General features: G+C 42.9%; 1 protein-coding gene across 3 annotated transcripts in view; it reads left to right on the forward strand.

Moving 5' to 3' along the window:
• Positions 1–337: 337 nt before the first annotated feature.
• Tmem87b (transmembrane protein 87B) overlaps positions 338–17,631 on the forward strand; it is a 35,170-nt gene continuing 17,876 nt past the window's right edge. For 2 of the 3 annotated variants that reach the window (XR_015683195.1, XM_087653335.1), the window contains exons 1-10: positions 338–525; positions 4,614–4,674; positions 5,770–5,864; positions 7,408–7,539; positions 9,184–9,234; positions 11,174–11,264; positions 11,531–11,592; positions 11,792–11,975; positions 14,211–14,310; positions 17,385–17,478. Coding sequence is in view for 2 of the 3 variants with exons in the window: in XM_087653335.1 (XP_087509461.1) it covers positions 361–525; positions 4,614–4,674; positions 5,770–5,864; positions 7,408–7,539; positions 9,184–9,234; positions 11,174–11,264; positions 11,531–11,592; positions 11,792–11,975; positions 14,211–14,310; positions 17,385–17,478 (1,035 nt within the window). In the remaining variant the exon portion in view is untranslated. 3 annotated transcript variants of the gene reach the window in all.

Below are 17,631 nucleotides of genomic sequence, written 5' to 3' on the forward strand. Positions count from 1 at the left end.
TCACCATAGCCCCTCCCGAATTAATGTGTTGGCTCCGCCTCCACATCCCGGCCTCACCTCCTCAGCCCCGCCCCCGGCCCCGCCTCCTCCTTGGCCCTGCGGGTTTTTCTCCCTACTCTCATCCGTACCCCTCCATTCTTCCTCCGGTCCTTCCAGGCCTGGCCCTGAAACCCACCTCCAGGTTCGACCCCACTTCCTCTAACAGCGCCTACCCGCGTCAGCCCAAGATCCCCCTTCGCACTCCGGCCCAAGCTCTATTTTTTCCCTCGTAGGCCTGCCCCTTCAGGGGCGGAGCTGCGCCAGGTGCGGCCCCGGGGCGTGGCTGAGTTCCGGGAGCGCAGGTGCGGCTTCCGTGTCAAGATGGCTGCCGCCTGTCGGTCTATGGCTTCCCTCCTTCCCGGCCTCCTCTGCCGCCTACCCGCTGGGGCCCAGATGCTGCGCGTTGCCCTGTGTCTCCTGTGCTGGGTCCCGGCGGCTGTGGATGCAGTCCCTGAGCTCGGGCTTTGGACGAGGACGGTCAATGACGTAAGTGCTCTGTAGGGATTGAGGCGTGGCGCTTCTCAGGCTCTCAGGGCCCGGGCAGGATAGTTTCGCCCGCGGACCCGTCTGGCCTTGGGCTTGATAGCTACTGCTCTATCCTTTGACATGCTTCTTGAGCCTTTTGTCTAGATTGGGCTCTGGAAAAGGAGCGTCCCCTTCTCTGCCTGATGTAGGCTTCAGGAAAGAACGGTCCCAGTTTGTGCTTAGGACAGCTTCCCTTCCTAAACGTTCTTGCAGCTCGTTCGTGAGGCTCTCCACCCGTCCTGACGTGGTGTGTCTAGATCTTGCTTTTATTTATTCAGTTCAGAGCCACCAATCTCTGCATTCCCAGCGGCGTCGTTGGGGCTGAACACTTTGGCTAGGTTTGGCTACGGGGACCACATCCTTAAGGCCACAAGGTTTGTCTAGCCTTTCTGTTAGAGCATAAATTGAATATGCTCCACAGAAGTGCGTAAAGTCACCTCGCCTTTCTTTTTCTTGTGTTTCTGTACATTCCTTAGTGCTCTTATTACATTTCGGGATTTCTGTGTGTGTATGTGGAGCGGGGTGTTTGTTTAGGAGTGTTTAAAGGGTGAGTCTGGAGGCATGGGTAGATGAAAACTTCCTTAACTGGGCAGACCATTAGAGAACTTGACGTCCTATGTGGTTAAGAGATGATGTGGGAAGAATGCAGAGACCAAATTATGGAAAGTCTTACAAAAGAGACAGGATATCAGGAAGCAGCATTGTCTTGAGCATCTCTAGAGTCAGATGACTCACCCAGATCTGCTTGGGGTGTGTTGAAACAACGTCCAAATTCTGAAGATGACATTTATGTTTATATTCCTTCAACCAAAAGTAGTATCAGAAGGTGCACACACTTCCAAAACTACAGAGGATCAAATGTAGGCTCAGTATATCCATTTATTTTTAAGATTTTTCTGAGTAGGTGCCCTGTATTTTTTGAGATTGTGTGCTTTGTTCAGGCTGAGTTTATTTCCTGTGTCGTTCAGGCTGGTAGTGTCAGTGAGCCTAGTTTGCAAGAAGCAGGATTATTTTTTTTTCTTATATTAAGTTGTCAGAATTTAGCTTTTAGAACAGAGAGAATGAGACTTATCGTTGTGTACTTATCCTGATAGGGCCTGCCCATCTCTATTACTGGATTTCTCATCAATAAAAAGCAATAAAAAAATGCTTTATGGTTTCCTGCTGCTTCTGTAGTAAATGCATTAAGCCAGTTTCCAAACTCGGAATAAGAACATTGCAAGTGAATCAGCTACACGACAGCTGTTAACTCTGCTTGAGCATGTATAAAAAGATCTTCGTCAAGCATGCTTTGGACAGTAAGAATTGCACTGGGAAAATCGGCAGGTTCTTTTGACAATCGGAGAAGTGTGTTTTTTGACTGTCCTGTGCTTTAGTCAGGCTGAGTTTATTTCCTGTGTAGCTCAGATCAGTAGTGTCAGTGAGCCTTTCCTTGCAAAAAGCAGACTGATTATTTTCTTCTTAGAATAAGTTGTCACAATTTAGCTTGTAGAACAGGGAGAACAAGACTTTAATTTATTTTTATGAATTCATCAAAAGTGAAAAAAAGATTCTTTTAGCTATAAAAATTAGCAAGTAGTTTGAGCATCGCCGTATGCCATTTGCTAGATTGGTCATTCCTCTTGCAAAGGTGAATTTTAGATACAATGCTTTCTCTCAAGGTGTTCACACAATATTGAGGACAGTTCATTTATGAGTAGATACTTATGTATACCATATAGCATGCTTGGGTTATTATTATTCAAGTGCTGATGGAGCCAGCCTAAGTCTGATTTGTGGAGATGTGTAGCTAGTCTGAAAAGATAAATAGGTATTTTCTTTGTGAAAGTGGAACAGTAGCAGTGGAACAAACCTTGGTGGGTTTGTTGAATGAAGTTCTGGAAGGTGGGTACTAAGGTCACTATAGGTCTCCTTCACTAGACTTCAATCTTAAATTCCAGGACTTATAGGACTGAGACAGATCATGTCAGAAGTGAGCTGAGCTCGAACAGCATGTCTCTCTTGAAATTGGTACCTGTTATGTGACTTTCCCTCTGAGACCATTTCTAATAGCACAGTGACAGATAAAAGTACTCAGTCCATGGAAGTCCAGCTTAGTGAACCAATGAGTACATTAGGGTTACTTTTAAGAACATGGGTGTCCCTGACATGGGTAAGAACCAAAAGCTATGTCACTGTCATTCTACCAATAACTTGCAGCAGCTACTCCAATACAGCACTTGTTGTCTTCATTTGTAACTTCAGGGACGACCCTGGTTAGCCTTGTAAGCTTCCTGAGCCTTAGGCGTCCCTCTTCCTCAGAAAGGAAAATTTAAAGCCAGCTATTATAAAGCAACTGCCATCTGGCTTCGGGGAAGGAAACACTGTGGTTCCTAGGCACAGAATTGCCAAGTCTCTTTTTAAGAGACGCTGGAAGCAAACCGTTTATTATGTCACCTAACTCAGAATTTTTGATTTTGATTTTTTTTCTTTTATAATGCTCGTCAAGGCTTTTGGGGTTTGCGTGGACCTTGGGGTCATCAGTAATTAATTTTAGGTGTAAACAGCTGAGAGCCATTACAGGGGTTTGGGCAGAACTGCCAATTATTCTGGCTGCCATTCAAGGGTAGATTGAAGGCTCAGGTCTGGAGGCAGAAGAACAGTTATAGCGTTGAGGTCAGAGCAGAAGTGTTGAGGGCCTGCACCCCAACCATGTTGGTAGGTGTGGAGAGAGCCAAGGTGGGAAGCATGAGCAAGTAACTAGGTATATGCTGGGGGTTGGGATGGAAATGAAGCTTGACTGACTGGAGGACTTCATCTTCACAGCAGACAGCATAGGACTTGGTGCAACGAGGAGTGCGCCTGCTACTGTAGTTAGTGTGGTGTGCCGGTTCACCATATCCATGGGTATGGATGTGGAGATGAGAGGAGGGATCTGAGCTGCTGACTTTATATTTTGGAAACTGCTGGGAAGGGGAAAGAGGTGTCTGTCCTGTCTGCTCGGTAATTCCTAACTACTCTTTCATTTAGCATGGTTCCTTCCTGCAGGATTTTTATTCTGTTCATCTTTAATCATGGTTAATGTTGTGAAATACAGTGGTGGCTAGAGACTGCATAAAGGAGGTTTGGGGTCACTGGGGAGCACACCCAGGGCCTTTTGTAGGCTAAACAGACTCTGTGAGCTATACACTCCAGCCAGGGAGGAGATTTTTGAACTTGTTCTTGTGGTAAGGAGGAGCTAAGTAGGCAAAGGAAAAACAAGACAGGTATTAGCAGCTTTTAGATTGACCACTATGGTCCTAGCAGCAAGAGTTTTCCAGAAGTGAAGCATTGCTGGAGAGGTGAGCAGGCTGTGTGTGGGGTCTCTAGGATGTTGTAAGTAAACAAAGTCATTTTGGAGAGAGATGCTATTTATTGAAAGTACTTTGACTTTGATACGAAGAGAACAGCATGTAAACGTGCCATTTGTGTTATGTATGGCCAAGCAGCACTAACCATAATGGACAAACCCCTTCTGCCTTGTGTATTACCACACCCCAACTGAGACTCCTTGAGGCCTTTCTATTTCTGACAAAGTTCACTATGTGACTCAGGCTGCCCTTGAATTCATGATCCTTAAAAGCAGGGCCACTCCTTCTGATCCTCACATCAACTAGGGAATAGACACAGTGATAAGATTTTAAGCCAGAGATGTGATCAATTTTATATTTTAGAGATTTTTATTTTTAATTTTTCTATAGGGGTAGGAAGAATGTGCACATGAATGCAGGTACCTGTAGAGGTCAGAAGTGGGCATCATCTTCCCGGGAGCTGGAGCTATGGGTACTGGGATCTGAACTCAGGCTGTCTACAAGAGCAGTAGGGCTTCTTCACCACCCAGACATCTCTCTAGCCCAAGTTTTATGTTTTAAAATGTCTTGGCTCAAAGACTAAATATGGGGCTTTAAAATAAAATCATCTGCTCAGATAGTATCATAAGGACTAGAGTGCTACATTTAGAAGATAAAACTATGGTTAAAAAATAGAGAAAGTTTTAACTAAGATTTTTCTATATTTGTTCTTCACTTTAGAAATCAGGACCTTTGATATTCAGGAAAACTATGTTTAACTCTACTGATATCAGATTTTCTGGTAAGTATATTAATATTCAATTCTGATATATTATAAATAAATATATTAATTTAAACATGTAAGATATGTTAAGCTGAATGTATTTTTTTAAACTGGTGCTAATATTTTAGAATTTTATTTCATTTAAGACTTAGTTTGCAAAAATACATCTTTTTTTTTTTTTTTTCTCTCAGCCTTCTCTGTGGGCTTGATTTGCCATCCTTTAAGATGATACTCAATAATCCTTGCCTTCTGGTGCTCATCATCCAACACGTTCTACAGAGTTGCTCTTAAACACCTAAGGCTATGTTATAAAAAGATCCTCCGTTCGGTCCCCAGCTCCGAAAAATAGAACCAAAAAAAAAAAAAAAAAAAAAAAAAAAAGATCCTCCGGCTTCTCTGGCCTTTCCCTGATCTTGCTCTGGGGAAACCAGCTGTCCTGGCACAGTTCACTCCAATAAGAGCTTTCTCTGACCGTAGACCTAACCCTTTTCAGTCCTAGTCACACCAACCAGAACTTTAAGCGCTTGGTAGTGCTTTCTGGTATTCCAACTAAAGGTCAGACTGCTTGGTCTGTTGTAACTGTATCCAGGCAATCATCCTCGGTCTGGGCTCACACTTAGGTGAGGTTCGGTGCATCTCTCTGCCCTCCTCTTCACTTTTTTCACTGCCTTTTTTCAGGTAACATGCCTTTGCCCTAGATCATGTCCTAGTGCCCCTTGACACACACCCTGTTCTCTTAGGCTTCTAAAAGCGCCCAGTTGTTAATGCCCCACAAAGAGGAATTGTTCTTGATAGCTGCTGTGTCCTTTCATGGTACACAGCAGAGGACTCATTCAGCATGTTTGGATGAGTGAGTTAATGAGAGAGCCACGGCTTAACAAGCCAGCATGCTTAGCTGATTCCAACCTTGGACCTAGATTTGAAAAGTGTTGTAGCAAGTTTGGGTAGCTGTTAAAATTTAATGAATTTATCTCATTTTGCAGTGATTTAGAGAAATGAGATAATGTTTTACTCATGTTACTATTAAAACAGTCAGTTTCAGACTGAATTCTTGAAGCCTCAAGTTTCTACTAGACTGTAACTAACGTACAATAAAACTCTTTGTCTGGTCAGTGAAGTCGTTCAGTTGCTCTGGACCTGTGAAGTTTACCATAGAGTGGCATTTGAAGTATCACACCTGTCACAATGAGTACCCTGAGCTGGAGGAGGTAAGTGGGAACAAGTGTCTACAAAGCTGTGGAGGAAAATGGTAAATACAGAGACTCAATAGCACACCAGGTGAGTAGACTAGAAGTGGGGCATTTAAAAATGCTCTAAACTGACTTGGGACTTAAGACAATAAATGAAAGTGTGTGCTTCTTGACAAAACTGTAAACTTTGCAATCTCCTTGTGAAGGATCTTCTAAAAAATGTTAGTAATGTTTAAATCAGGCTTGTGGGAGCCTCTGGTAAAGGGCTTTGACAAGTCATCTTAATTTGAGAAGGAAATTGAGATTTCACATCATTCAAACTGAGTTGCTGGGAACCCAGAACCTTAGGAGGATGAGTAGATTTCATGAGTTCTAGTCAGTCTCCAAGGAGGGAAGAGTGGAGACCTCTGAGGAAGGGGAGAGAGGAAGAAAAAGGCTGTGCCAACAATGGATGTGAGGGCTCCTTGTGGCTTCTGGCAAGGAGCTCTTTGCCGAGTCTCACGATTGTTGAGAAAGCCTCTCCATCCCGTGCTTGACTCCATCCTGAGTAATGATGGCTTTCCACTGTATAAGTACTGGCTTTCCATTTAGAGCAGATGTCTGCTGCTTCATGATCAGATTCCAAGTAGGTACTGACTGCAAGCAGGCATCCCACACAATACTGACTCGTCCTTTGCTGTTGTTAACTTAAACAACTGATAAAGGAAGTATTTGTTGATCTCTCCACGGTAGTTAACTGTGGTTTTTGGTATGTGAACAGTATTTTTACGGTTATGTAAATGTCCTGTTTTTTCATCAAATATTCATCCATTTTCGCCTTTTGTGAGTTTTGCGTTATGAATTAATTGTTATAATAACTGCAAAATGATGATTTTATTATTTTCAGTTTTTTATATTTCTTAGCATTTTCCTTTGTGAATGAGCTGCCCTGTTTCTTCTATCTTTTCTATAATCCCAGCCAACAGTATGGACACATTAATTTTCCTTTGTTTTATTGGCTATGATGACTTAATTTGTTGTTGTGGTTTTCATGTTTTTTGTTTTTTCAAGACAGGTTTTCTGTATAGCTACAGCTGTCCTGGAACCATTTTGTCAAGCCGTCTGGCCTCAAACTCACAGATATCCACTTGCCTCTGCCTCCCAAGTGCTGGGATTAAAAGAAAGATCCACTATTCCCAACTGTTGTTTTGGGTTTTTTGATAGAGTCTCTGCTTGTCCCAGGCTAATCTTGAATATCCCTTTCTTGTGCTTTAGCCTTTAAGGTCTAGGATTAACATCATGTACTCCCATGCTCACCCACAGTTGTATTAATCACTTTCCTCACAGTACTTGTACTTGATAGTGTATGAGAACTCACTGAAATGGCTAAAATGGTATGGTCACCTCGTATACTTAAGAATCACAGTTAATATTTTTTTTCTTTTCGGTATGTCATTTTACTGCATATTTTCAAATGTTTCAAACTGAATTAATTGGTATTCTTTAGATATGAAGTTTTTTTTAATCAACTGGGAAAATAGATGAGGAAGTAAATTATAACTTAGAATTTTACTTTGGATAGGAGCTGTTCCAAAAACATGAACTTCATGCTGATGGAGATGTCTGTGCTTACTTCAAAAACATTGACTGTTGGACAACAAAAAGTGAAAACTTAGATTGCAGCAGTGATTCACAGGCTTTTCCTTCATTAAATGTGAGTATCTGCCTGGTTAAAATCATTTATGTTAAAATCAGTTTATTTGTAGTGAATATAGACACCAAACTTGAATAATGTTTTGTCAGTATTTTCAGAAAGGAAAGTGCTTGTTTTGTATATGTGCATTAGGATATAAGAAATAAATTGGCATCCTGGTGCTTTTTATTCTTTACTGTCTGTCTGTTTCCCCCACACACACACCCCCACCCTCTCTTTCTTTTTTTCCCGGAGACAGCCTCATTATGTGGTTCTGACTGACCTGGAACTCTGTAAAAAGGCTGTCCTTTAGCTCAGAGATATACCTCCTTCTGCCTCCAAACTGCTGAGTTGAAGGTGTGCACTATCATGCCTCTGGTTTTTTCTCTTTTCCGCATTACAAGAGATTTTTGAGATTTGCCCTCTCTCATTTTATCTCTCATTTTTTCCACCATTCTCAGCTTTTTGCTCCCAGCATACTGTCAAATGAGCTCTAGTCAAGGTACCAGTAACCTCCTTGTTGTTAATGCCAGTGATCTATTACCCTTACCAAAATTCTTGCCTTTTCATGGACATTTAACAACCTAAACACTCCTTCCTGTGTGTGTGTTCTTTCTCCCAGAAAGTGGTATTATAAATGTTGCTAAAACCATCATATCCTGGTGTTTTTGGCTGGGTGGAGCATCAGCTTGACCCAGGCTAGAATTATCTAGGAAGAGGAACTTCAAATGAGAAAGTGCCTCCATCAGATCGCCTGTGGGCAAGTCTGTGTGGCATTTTCTTGATAACAGTTAATGTGGGAGGGCCCAGTTCTCCATAGAAACAGTGGCATAGGACCACTGGGCAGGTGGTTGTGGTTTGTATAAGAACTGGGCTGTGCAAGCCATGAAAAGCAAGCCAGTAAGCAGTTTCCCTCCATGGCTTCAGCCTCGGTCCTGCCTCTGGGTTCCTACCCTGAGAGTTGTTAAAGTTAAACCTTTACTCCCCGGGCTACTCCTGGTCATGGTGTTTATCCCAGCAATAGAAGTCCTAACAAAGTCACATGAATAGGTAGGTTGTGAATCATTGTAGTCTTTTTTTTCCTGAAAATTCTAAAATGAAAATACCTTTAGTAGTAAAACATTGAAAGTTTTTAAACATGGATATGGAAGCATAACAAACACACAGGAAATTGTACACACATGGCTCAGTGGATTCCAGAAACTTCAGGCTTTGACCAAGTCCAGAAGTTTAGAACCTAAAGCCCATTTATCTCCTACACTCTCTCTAACAGCTCCACTCTCCAGCATCAGCCACACTAAGGAAGCACGGTCTAAAGAGAACTTGGTTAATTCATGTTCGCAGTACAGCAGGACCTGATCTCTGATACTCAACTGTTAACTTATTTTCTAATGCTTTTATCTTAATTATTATTTTTAAAGAGTGTTTTTTTAAAGACTTATTCTATGTATGTGAGTACATTGTGTGTCTGAAGAGGGCATCAGATCTCATTACAGATGGTTGTGAGACTCCATGTGGTTGCTGGGAATTGAACCCAGGACCTCTGGAAGAGCAGCCAGTGCTCTTAACCACTGAGCCACCTCTCCAACCCCTTTTCTTAATTATTAAAAGCTACTTTTCTCCATGGAAATTAATACAGAATGGGATTGTTTTACTCTTTTCCAGAATAAAGAACTAACAGGTATCAGGAACATTTCAAGCCAGGAAGGATCAATGGTAAGCCCTTTGTCTTTAAATCCAGTAAGCATAAATTATAGTAAGATTTGGAACCAAAATCTGATGACTACTTGGAGAATGATAGTAACTAAAATTGGAAAAGAAAAAAAAAAGAACTATTTAAAACAGTACATTTTCTTTTGCTTCCCTCTATATATTGCAGCATTAGTTTGCTTTTGGAAAGACTAGCTCTGTAGCCTTTTGTTGTTTTGTTTTTTGTTGTCTGTTTTGAAATGCCAGTTCTCAGTGCACAAGACAGCATAGCAGTGGGCTCCTTCAATCATCAAGGCTGTACAGTGAAAAACATTGTACCACAGGAAAGGGAAATTGTAGCATTTGGGGGAGTTACTAAGAGGCAGAGGACTGAGTAGGCAGTACGGATGGTTAGGAGGAGTTATGTGTGGACAGAATTGAGCATAGCAGAGCCTGAATTTAGTTTTTATAGAGTGACTCTACACATTTTCCTCATCCATTCCAAATAGAAATCTAATAGGAAGACATTCACTGCAGAGGCAGGGACAGACTCTACACTAGATCTCTTATGTGGACGAGTAGAGAACGAGAGGAAGGGAGGATGCTCACGGATGTGCACGGTGCCATGTTGACTGCACGGCCTTTGGAAGAGTCATTAGCATCATTGTGGGGCAGGTTTTAGTGTTTTTTTAGAAAAGTGTGTGTGTGTGTGTGTGTGTGTGTGTGTGTGTGTGTGTGTGTGTGTGTGCGCGCGCGCGCATGCTTCAAGAGTATTGCATTGAATGGGAGTTACAAGCTGTTGTGAGCCACCTGATGTGTATGCTGGGAACTAAACTCAGGTCCTCTGGAAGAGCATCAAGTGCTTTTAACCTCTGAGCCATCTCTCCAGCCCTCACTGGACAGCTCTGTTTGTCAGTGGGACAGCTGGTAGCAGAGTGACCCTAGTTGGTCCAGTCATTTAGTCTATGTGAGTCAGCCCTCAGCACCTGCAGCTTATGTGTGTCTGGATACCACATCAACAGATACAACCAAATACAGATCAAACAGCCAGAAAGGAATTCTGTGTTGAACATTTAGAGACATTTTCATGTCATTCTCTAGACAATCCGATACAACAACTGTTTGCATGGCATTTACATTCTGTTAGTATTGGCATTTTATATGAAGGACTTAAGCATTCAATTAATTTTGGTACCTATCCCTTGTAGAGACTGAGGAACAATTGTGTAGTTATATTTTGTTTTGTGATACTGTATTACTGCTGCCCAAACTGGCTCAGACTCAAAGCCTCTGGCTAGTCTGACTTATTTTTGACATTTTCTCACTTGTCTTTCAACTCAATTTTTTAAAAAACAATATTTAGTTAAAATTGAATGTTTGGTATTAGAAAGGAATATGAGAATTCCAATATTAGATTTTTTTCTCAAGGTAGGTGTCACTGGCTGTCCTGGAACTGTCTCTGTAGAATAGACCAGGCTGGCCTCACAGAGGCCTCACAGAGTCTGCCTTTGCCTCTGCCTCAGAAGTGCTGGGATTAAAGGCGTGTGCCACTGCCAGCACGATAGGATTTCACTCTGTGGCCCTATGCAGCCTGGAACCTCATATAGATTAGGGGGCCTCGGCCCCACAGAGGCTCACTTGCCTCTGCCTCCTGTGTGTGTCACCAAACCCACCCAGAAGAAATATTTGAATGATAATATTAAAGGCCGCACAGACTGAGAATGCATGGGGAACCTGTGGCAGTGTAAGTGGTAGAAGACACAGAGGATGAGAACCTTTTGTTCCCCTCTCTTGGGCATGGGAGTAGGTAAAAAAGAAAATGGCAACAGTGTCTTCCTTCCACTGCCTGCCATTCCCTCCCTTTGTCTTATCTGTTCAGTTATTAAAAGTGTTTAAGTGTGAATCATATAACTGTATCTCATCTACCAATCTGTCCCTAAGAACAGACTTACTCTCTCTATTGCAGGATGTTGTAGCCAGGACCCAGAAAGATGGCTTCCATATCTTCATTGTTTCTATTAAAACAGAGAAAACAGATGCAATCTGGGATTTAAATGGTATAGTTAACCTCTCTTCATCCATTATCTCTGTTCTAGTTTTTGTCATTAATGTGAATCTATTTCTGTTTAAAATGTACTTTTCAAGGATAGATTTGTTGGTCATACATCTATTTTGAAGACCTAAAACTTAATTCTTCTCTCATACTAATACACATTTTTAATAGATAGGGAGAGATGAGCTTATGTTTAAAATGTTTTTCAAAACTCAGTTATTAGTTAACTCTTGTATGTTTTCCTCTCCTCCCTGTTGCTGCCGTCACCAGTTTCTCTTTCCATGGTGGGGCCTCACGGCTACATCTCTGCATCTGACTGGCCTCTCATGATTGTGAGTACCCCTCCTTGTTCCAGATGAGCTTTACGAATGTGAAGAGTTCAGTGGTAACAATTGCTTTGTAGGTAATGCTTTGACATGCCCTCTATTTCTGCTTCCAGAGAGACTAGGAAATGAAGGGTGGGAGAATGAAGGGATGTCTACTTCCTAGAGTTAAAAGGGTCAAAGGCTAACACTGTTTCTCTTCCTGCAGTTTTACATGGTGATGTGTATTGTTTACATATTATATGGTGTCCTCTGGCTGCTGTGGTCTGCCTGTTACTGGAAAGATATACTGAGAATCCAGTTCTGGATTGCAGCTGTTATTTTCCTAGGAATGCTTGAAAAGGCAGTTTTTTATAGTGAATACCAAAACATCAACAGCACTGGACTGTCGAGTAAGTTCTGACTGTTTCCATGAGTTGTGTGTGTGTATTTTAGCTAGTGTGAGCATAGCTAGAGGAAGGCCCCTTCTGTACGTTGGTTTGCAAATGTCTGTGTTGCCAGTCAAGAGGATGGAAGACAAGAGAATGTCGGGAGGCTTGGAAGATGGATGGCTCAGTTTGTAAGCAAGCATGAGTACCTGAGGCAGAACTTCAGCACCCACTTAGAGCCGGGTGTGGCTGGCTGCCTGCACACCTAGAACCGCAGCACTAGGGGATCCGTGCAGCTTGCTTGCTGCAGGTTCAGTGAGAGACTTAGGGGAATCAAGTGAAATCAGGACGTCTTCTGGTGTATAAGCATGTGCGCCCTCCACCCAACACAAAAGTGACAGTGTTAGAGTAGGACCCTGATCATCGGAGCTAGTGCATGTGTTCTCGCCTTTTTTTTTTGGGGGGGGGGTGCTAATTTTCTCTTCACTTTTCTTTGTGGAAGAAGAAAAATTCCCATTCTCTATATTAAAACCATACCAAGATATGGATGAGAGAAGGTCTTGCCAGTGCTTTTGATATTTTCCTTTTCTGATTTTTTTCTCTTCTTTTGAAAAAAAAAAAGAAAGAAAGAAAGGCTCCTGGGCCCCAGAGAGTGAGATGAGTAGCACCAAAGTCTGTGGCATCCGTAGTCTATGTTCTCCTCTTCTCTTCACCCTGCAAAAGCTTCATATGATCAAAGGAGGCTCTACCATGGCAGGCACAGGGGGTTCCTTGAAGCTAGCTAGGCTGCTGTTACACATTTCAGATATGTGCCTCGGGCTTCTAGAAGACAGAATCAAACAGGCCACAGAAGTGAGGGTTTGGTCTTACCACTGACACTCTGGAAGATTTCAGAGGGGTAAAAATGTCTTTTTAAGTGCAATTATAAATGATCTTGGCATCGATTATTAACAGACATGATGATGCTAGCCAACTTGAGGAAAAAAAACTGAATGGAAATATACGTGAAACTACTTTGGACTCAAGTTGCTATATATTGAAACTGGTTGATGGATTCATAGAAATTTATCATACTAATTTCTCTCTGTTGAAGAATGTTTGAAACTTCTGAGAATAGAAAGGCTAAAAGCATATCTACAAAAGACTAAACAAAGGGCCAACATGAGGACTGCATAGTAGGGCTGCTCCTGCTGTATATGGGCTTGCGTATATATGCACAGGGAGGTGTGCATATGTGCTGTAAGTCATATAGTGAGGTGCAGGGGATACATCCCAGTGGTGGATAACTTGCCTAGCTTACATAGGCCCTGGACTCCTTTCCAAGTACTGTGAGGTGTCCGGTGGAGGTGGTATCCACTAGTAAAGCGTTATGTTGACACATGACTGGATGTCAGAGTGTTTGTCCCTGGGCTGTAGTTTACCAGTTCCTCTCCTCTCTTCACTACTGTTGATGTCCCACTGCCTTCAGCACCACATCTAGACTCCACAACAGAGTCCCCAGAGCCATGAGTGCTCCTGGCCTCTATCATATATATATATATACTCATGTCTTGGCATCTGACATTGCACTCTGCTGCACATACACTATGCTTTCCCTCTTTTGTGCTTCCCAGGAGCTGCTGTGTTTGCCCTTTTCTTCCCCCCCATATGTCCACTTAGGCTTTAAATCCTCATTTCCAGAACAATTACATGCACCCCAGGTGTGTATTAGGTTGTTCTTCCTCTTAGTCCCAGGGTTACTGTGTCACATGCAGCCCTCCCCGTGCTGAGTTTTGTCTGCTTACATGCCCTAGCCAGAGGTCAAAGTCTATGCAGATAGAGATCCAGGTGCCTCTTTTACTCACAGTCTCATAGGAGCACAATGAAGACTTCACTTCTTTTTGTGGGTTAGAGTTTGAACCCAGGGCCTTGCCCATTTCTAGGCCAGAACTTCACTACTGTAAGTGTACTTTAAATGAATAAATGATAAAGGCACTGGAAAAGAGAGAACTCCAGAGAGCACGATGGCTTTCAGATATTTGCTGGACATAAAGAGGGATGTAGCTGGAGGGTTGCTCTGGAAGGTTTCGGGTAGACATAAGAAAACTGCCCAGTAGATCTAGCTGATCAGATCTGTGGTGAGTCTTCAGGAGCTGGTGTTGCCTTCCACGGAGGCCTGAAATATCAGTTGACTTCACTGTAATTGCACAGTAAATTTTAGAGTCTTAGAAGGCTTGGAGAAGTACACATAGTCATTTGTTTTCTTTTCTTGCTCCTCAGCCCAAGGTTTACTGATATTTGCGGAGTTGATATCTGCACTTAAGAGGACGTTGGCTCGCCTGCTTGTGATCATTGTGAGCTTGGGTTATGGCATTGTAAAGTAAGTAAGCTCTTGACTCTCCAGTCTAGTGCTTCAGCTCATGTACACCATGACCTCTTCAGTTGCAAGCTGAATCCCCAAGGGAAAACTGCAGAAACATAGGTTTCTGCATGGACTAGCCATTTTATATTATCTCCAAGTGAAGTTCCTGAATTGAATCCCAGTAGCCAAGGGGGCCTGAGCATCCTAAGAGCTGAGATTATAGGCCCCTACACCTTAACTCTTTTTTTTTTTTTTAAGATTTATTTATTTCATGTATGTGAGTACACTGTAGCTGTCTTCAGATACACAAGAAGAGAGCATCGGATCCCATTACAGATGGTTGTGAGCCACCATGTGGTTGCTGGGATTTGAACTCAGGACCTCTGGAAGAACAGCCAATGCTCTTAACCACTGAGCCATCTCTCTGCCCCACACCTTAACTCTTAAGCAGCCTATGTCTTATTATAAAGGTGCAGCAAATCCAGACCCAAAGTACAGAATCATAATAACTGGAGACCACCACTTATTTTCCAATGGACATACCATCCTCCTTTGCCCTACAGACTACAAGGCCATGAAGTTCTGGACACCTTTTTCTAATATTAGAGCCACTGAGGGCTCCATAAAAGGTCAAGAAACTGAAAGAGTGAAGGCAGGAGGATTGGTCATACCACACTGAATCTTCCTTTCTGAGGACCCCATTTACCTCTGTCTCGATTTCTCTGTTTCAACAAGCTTGCAGAAGAGGCTAGGGACTGATACAAGAACCACACATTAAGTAAGGTATTCCTAGGTATGCAAGAAACATGGGATGGGCCCAACTTGCAGGGGTTCCACTGATAATAGTGATAGTAATAGCAGGGGACCAGTGCTCCTAGCTATCTAGGTGGCAATACTCTTACTGTCTGTAATGCAATCTGAGGGTGGAGGAATGTACCTAGAGACAAACTCAGTGCTTGGGAGGGCTGTAACCCACAGGAATACCTACCCTTCTTTTGTGGGTGATCTCTGGTTGGGATCTGGGTCACCCCTATCTTCAGGATTCACTAATGGGCTGTAGTACAGTTGACCTACCCAGGGAACCAGGAGGGGTCGTGCACTCCCAGAGGAGTCCTCCCACCTGAGACTAACCATACCACTGCAGCAAGGCACAGGCAGCGTTGGAGAGAGAAGTATAACTTCAAAATGTCACTTGAGCTGGCCTCTTTGCACAGTAGTCTGAATGTTTGGCCGGTGTTTTAAGTGCCTGTCTAAGGATATTTTCAAGTTAACATAGGGTCACTGGAGAAGCAACATTGATGTTTGCTAATATAAAAATACTAGGAGAAATTTAGGAGCTCTGGAGTGTCCAAGTAGAAGCAGAGGTAGAAGAGTGGCACTAAGAGTGTGGCTTCATGGGTCTGCCTTCTTTCTTGCTGATTCTCCTTGTGTTTGAGAGCACAGCTGGGGCCAAGATGTCAGGGGAGACAGGAATGAAGCTAAAGTGAATGATGGAGTTGGGTTGACTCCAGGATCCAAATGATTTTGCTGTGTCTGATGTTCCCCATTCACAAGGGCAGTAGAGACTATTTGAAAACTGCCATCTAAGCCCAGATGCAGACATGGGAACCAAGCTACGTCTTTGAATTACAGATCTTCCTTCTTAACTGTCATAGTTATGATCTGCCACTCCCTGTGGTGTAAGGAAGATTCTGACCCCCACGAGGACTAAAAGGTTTATTTCCATTGAAGCTCCAATTTCTCGCATATCATTGGCTAATTTAACTCATGCGTGCCTTGGAGTTCTGGTCACTTTTGTAAATGTTTTGTGTTCAGCATCATTTCTGAGTGAGTGTGGCAGGTGTGCACAGACAGTGCTGCCGAGGTGCTTACGTTTGACTGGTGCTGAGAGCCAGCCCGTGGTCTCCTTGGCTCTCTGGGAGGGGATCTTTAGTCTGTTGGCTCTGCCCAGTTCTTTCCACTCTAAAGGCAGGAAGGTCGGCAGGATCTGTGCCTCTCAGCAGCGTAGGTTTCCTGGAGGGCTCTGTTACATAGAGCATTCACAAGGTAATGAGAGTTTTCTTTTTCCCTAAATGTGTTGGGTTAGTACTGGCTATGAAGGGTTTTTCCCTTAATTTTTGACAATAATGGTAATGCTGTCATGACCACTGCCAAACAAGCTTTTAGGCAGACATGTTTTGTTTCGTTTTGTGTTTGAGTAAGTATTGTGGAGTAGAATTGTTAGGTCATAACTAGGTCTATTGACATCCGTAATCCCAGTACTTAGGACATGGATTCCAAAGGATCTCTAGTTCAAGGCCAGCCTGGGCTACATTCCAAGCCCGTTCCTTTCCTGTAACCTGAAGGAGCCACCACCCTAATCCCCTCTCCGCACCCAGTTCTTAACTCATTGCCTCAGGTTTTGCTTTAACATGACTTCTTAGATAGGTTTTCAAAGCCATTGTTTTTCCTTCTAATTACTCTGAGAAATGGGTTTTTAAAGTATTTTAAAATATATGTGCAATGAATTCTGATTTGTAGGTCCCATCTATATTCAGATTATTAATTGTAAAAGAAAATACATTTTCCCCTACTTATTATAAGGCCCAAAAATGTTATTTATCTTTTAAGTTTAAAGATTAAAAACCAGATTATATTATCACCCCCACTCTGGGGTGAGAGGCAGGAAACTAGAGAGAGGGCACTGGTGTTCCTTTGCTCATCCCGCTCTGTGTTCAGTCACAAGGTCAGTGGGCTCCTCTAAGAGCGTGCTTTGTGTGGTTTGCAGTTAATAGAAGTTACAACCTCTGTCAGCCCCTAGAAGCTGGCAGATCTCTTCCTAGGTTCACCAGCCCGTGCGTTCTCCATACTAAGAAGTAGTACTTGGTTATGTCATCCTATTGCTTGGACTTCAAATCCTCTGGCACCTCTGTGGCTAGACACACACAGTTTTTTCCCTGGTACCTGTACAGTTTCAGGTGATTGTGTCCTGTAAAAGAGAACCCAAGCATGGCCATGTGACTAGATTGTGCCTTCTCTGTATTGACAGCTCAAATTCTGTGCTCAGATGATCTCTACTTACAAATGCTTTCTCTCCTTCTTGCTTCCTCCAGGCCGCGGTTGGGAACAGTGATGCACCGGGTGATTGGACTGGGCCTGCTTTACTTGATCTTTGCAGCCATTGAAGGTGTCATGAGAGTCATCGGGGTAAAAGCCACATTAACTCAGTCACCCCTTTTCGTTGCTATGGAATACTATCCTACTTTGTGTCTTCATTTTTGGAAAAGTCCAATTTGAGCTTTTTTTAGATGGAATAGGCTGCTTTTTCCATACTTGGTGAAGGGAGAGCCCAGCAGAGCG

The sequence above is a fragment of the Rattus norvegicus genome, chromosome 3 (assembly GCF_021556685.1).
Source record: "Rattus norvegicus strain SHRSP/BbbUtx chromosome 3, alternate assembly SHRSP_T2T, whole genome shotgun sequence".
In the NCBI taxonomy this organism is placed as follows: Eukaryota; Metazoa; Chordata; class Mammalia; order Rodentia; family Muridae; genus Rattus; species Rattus norvegicus.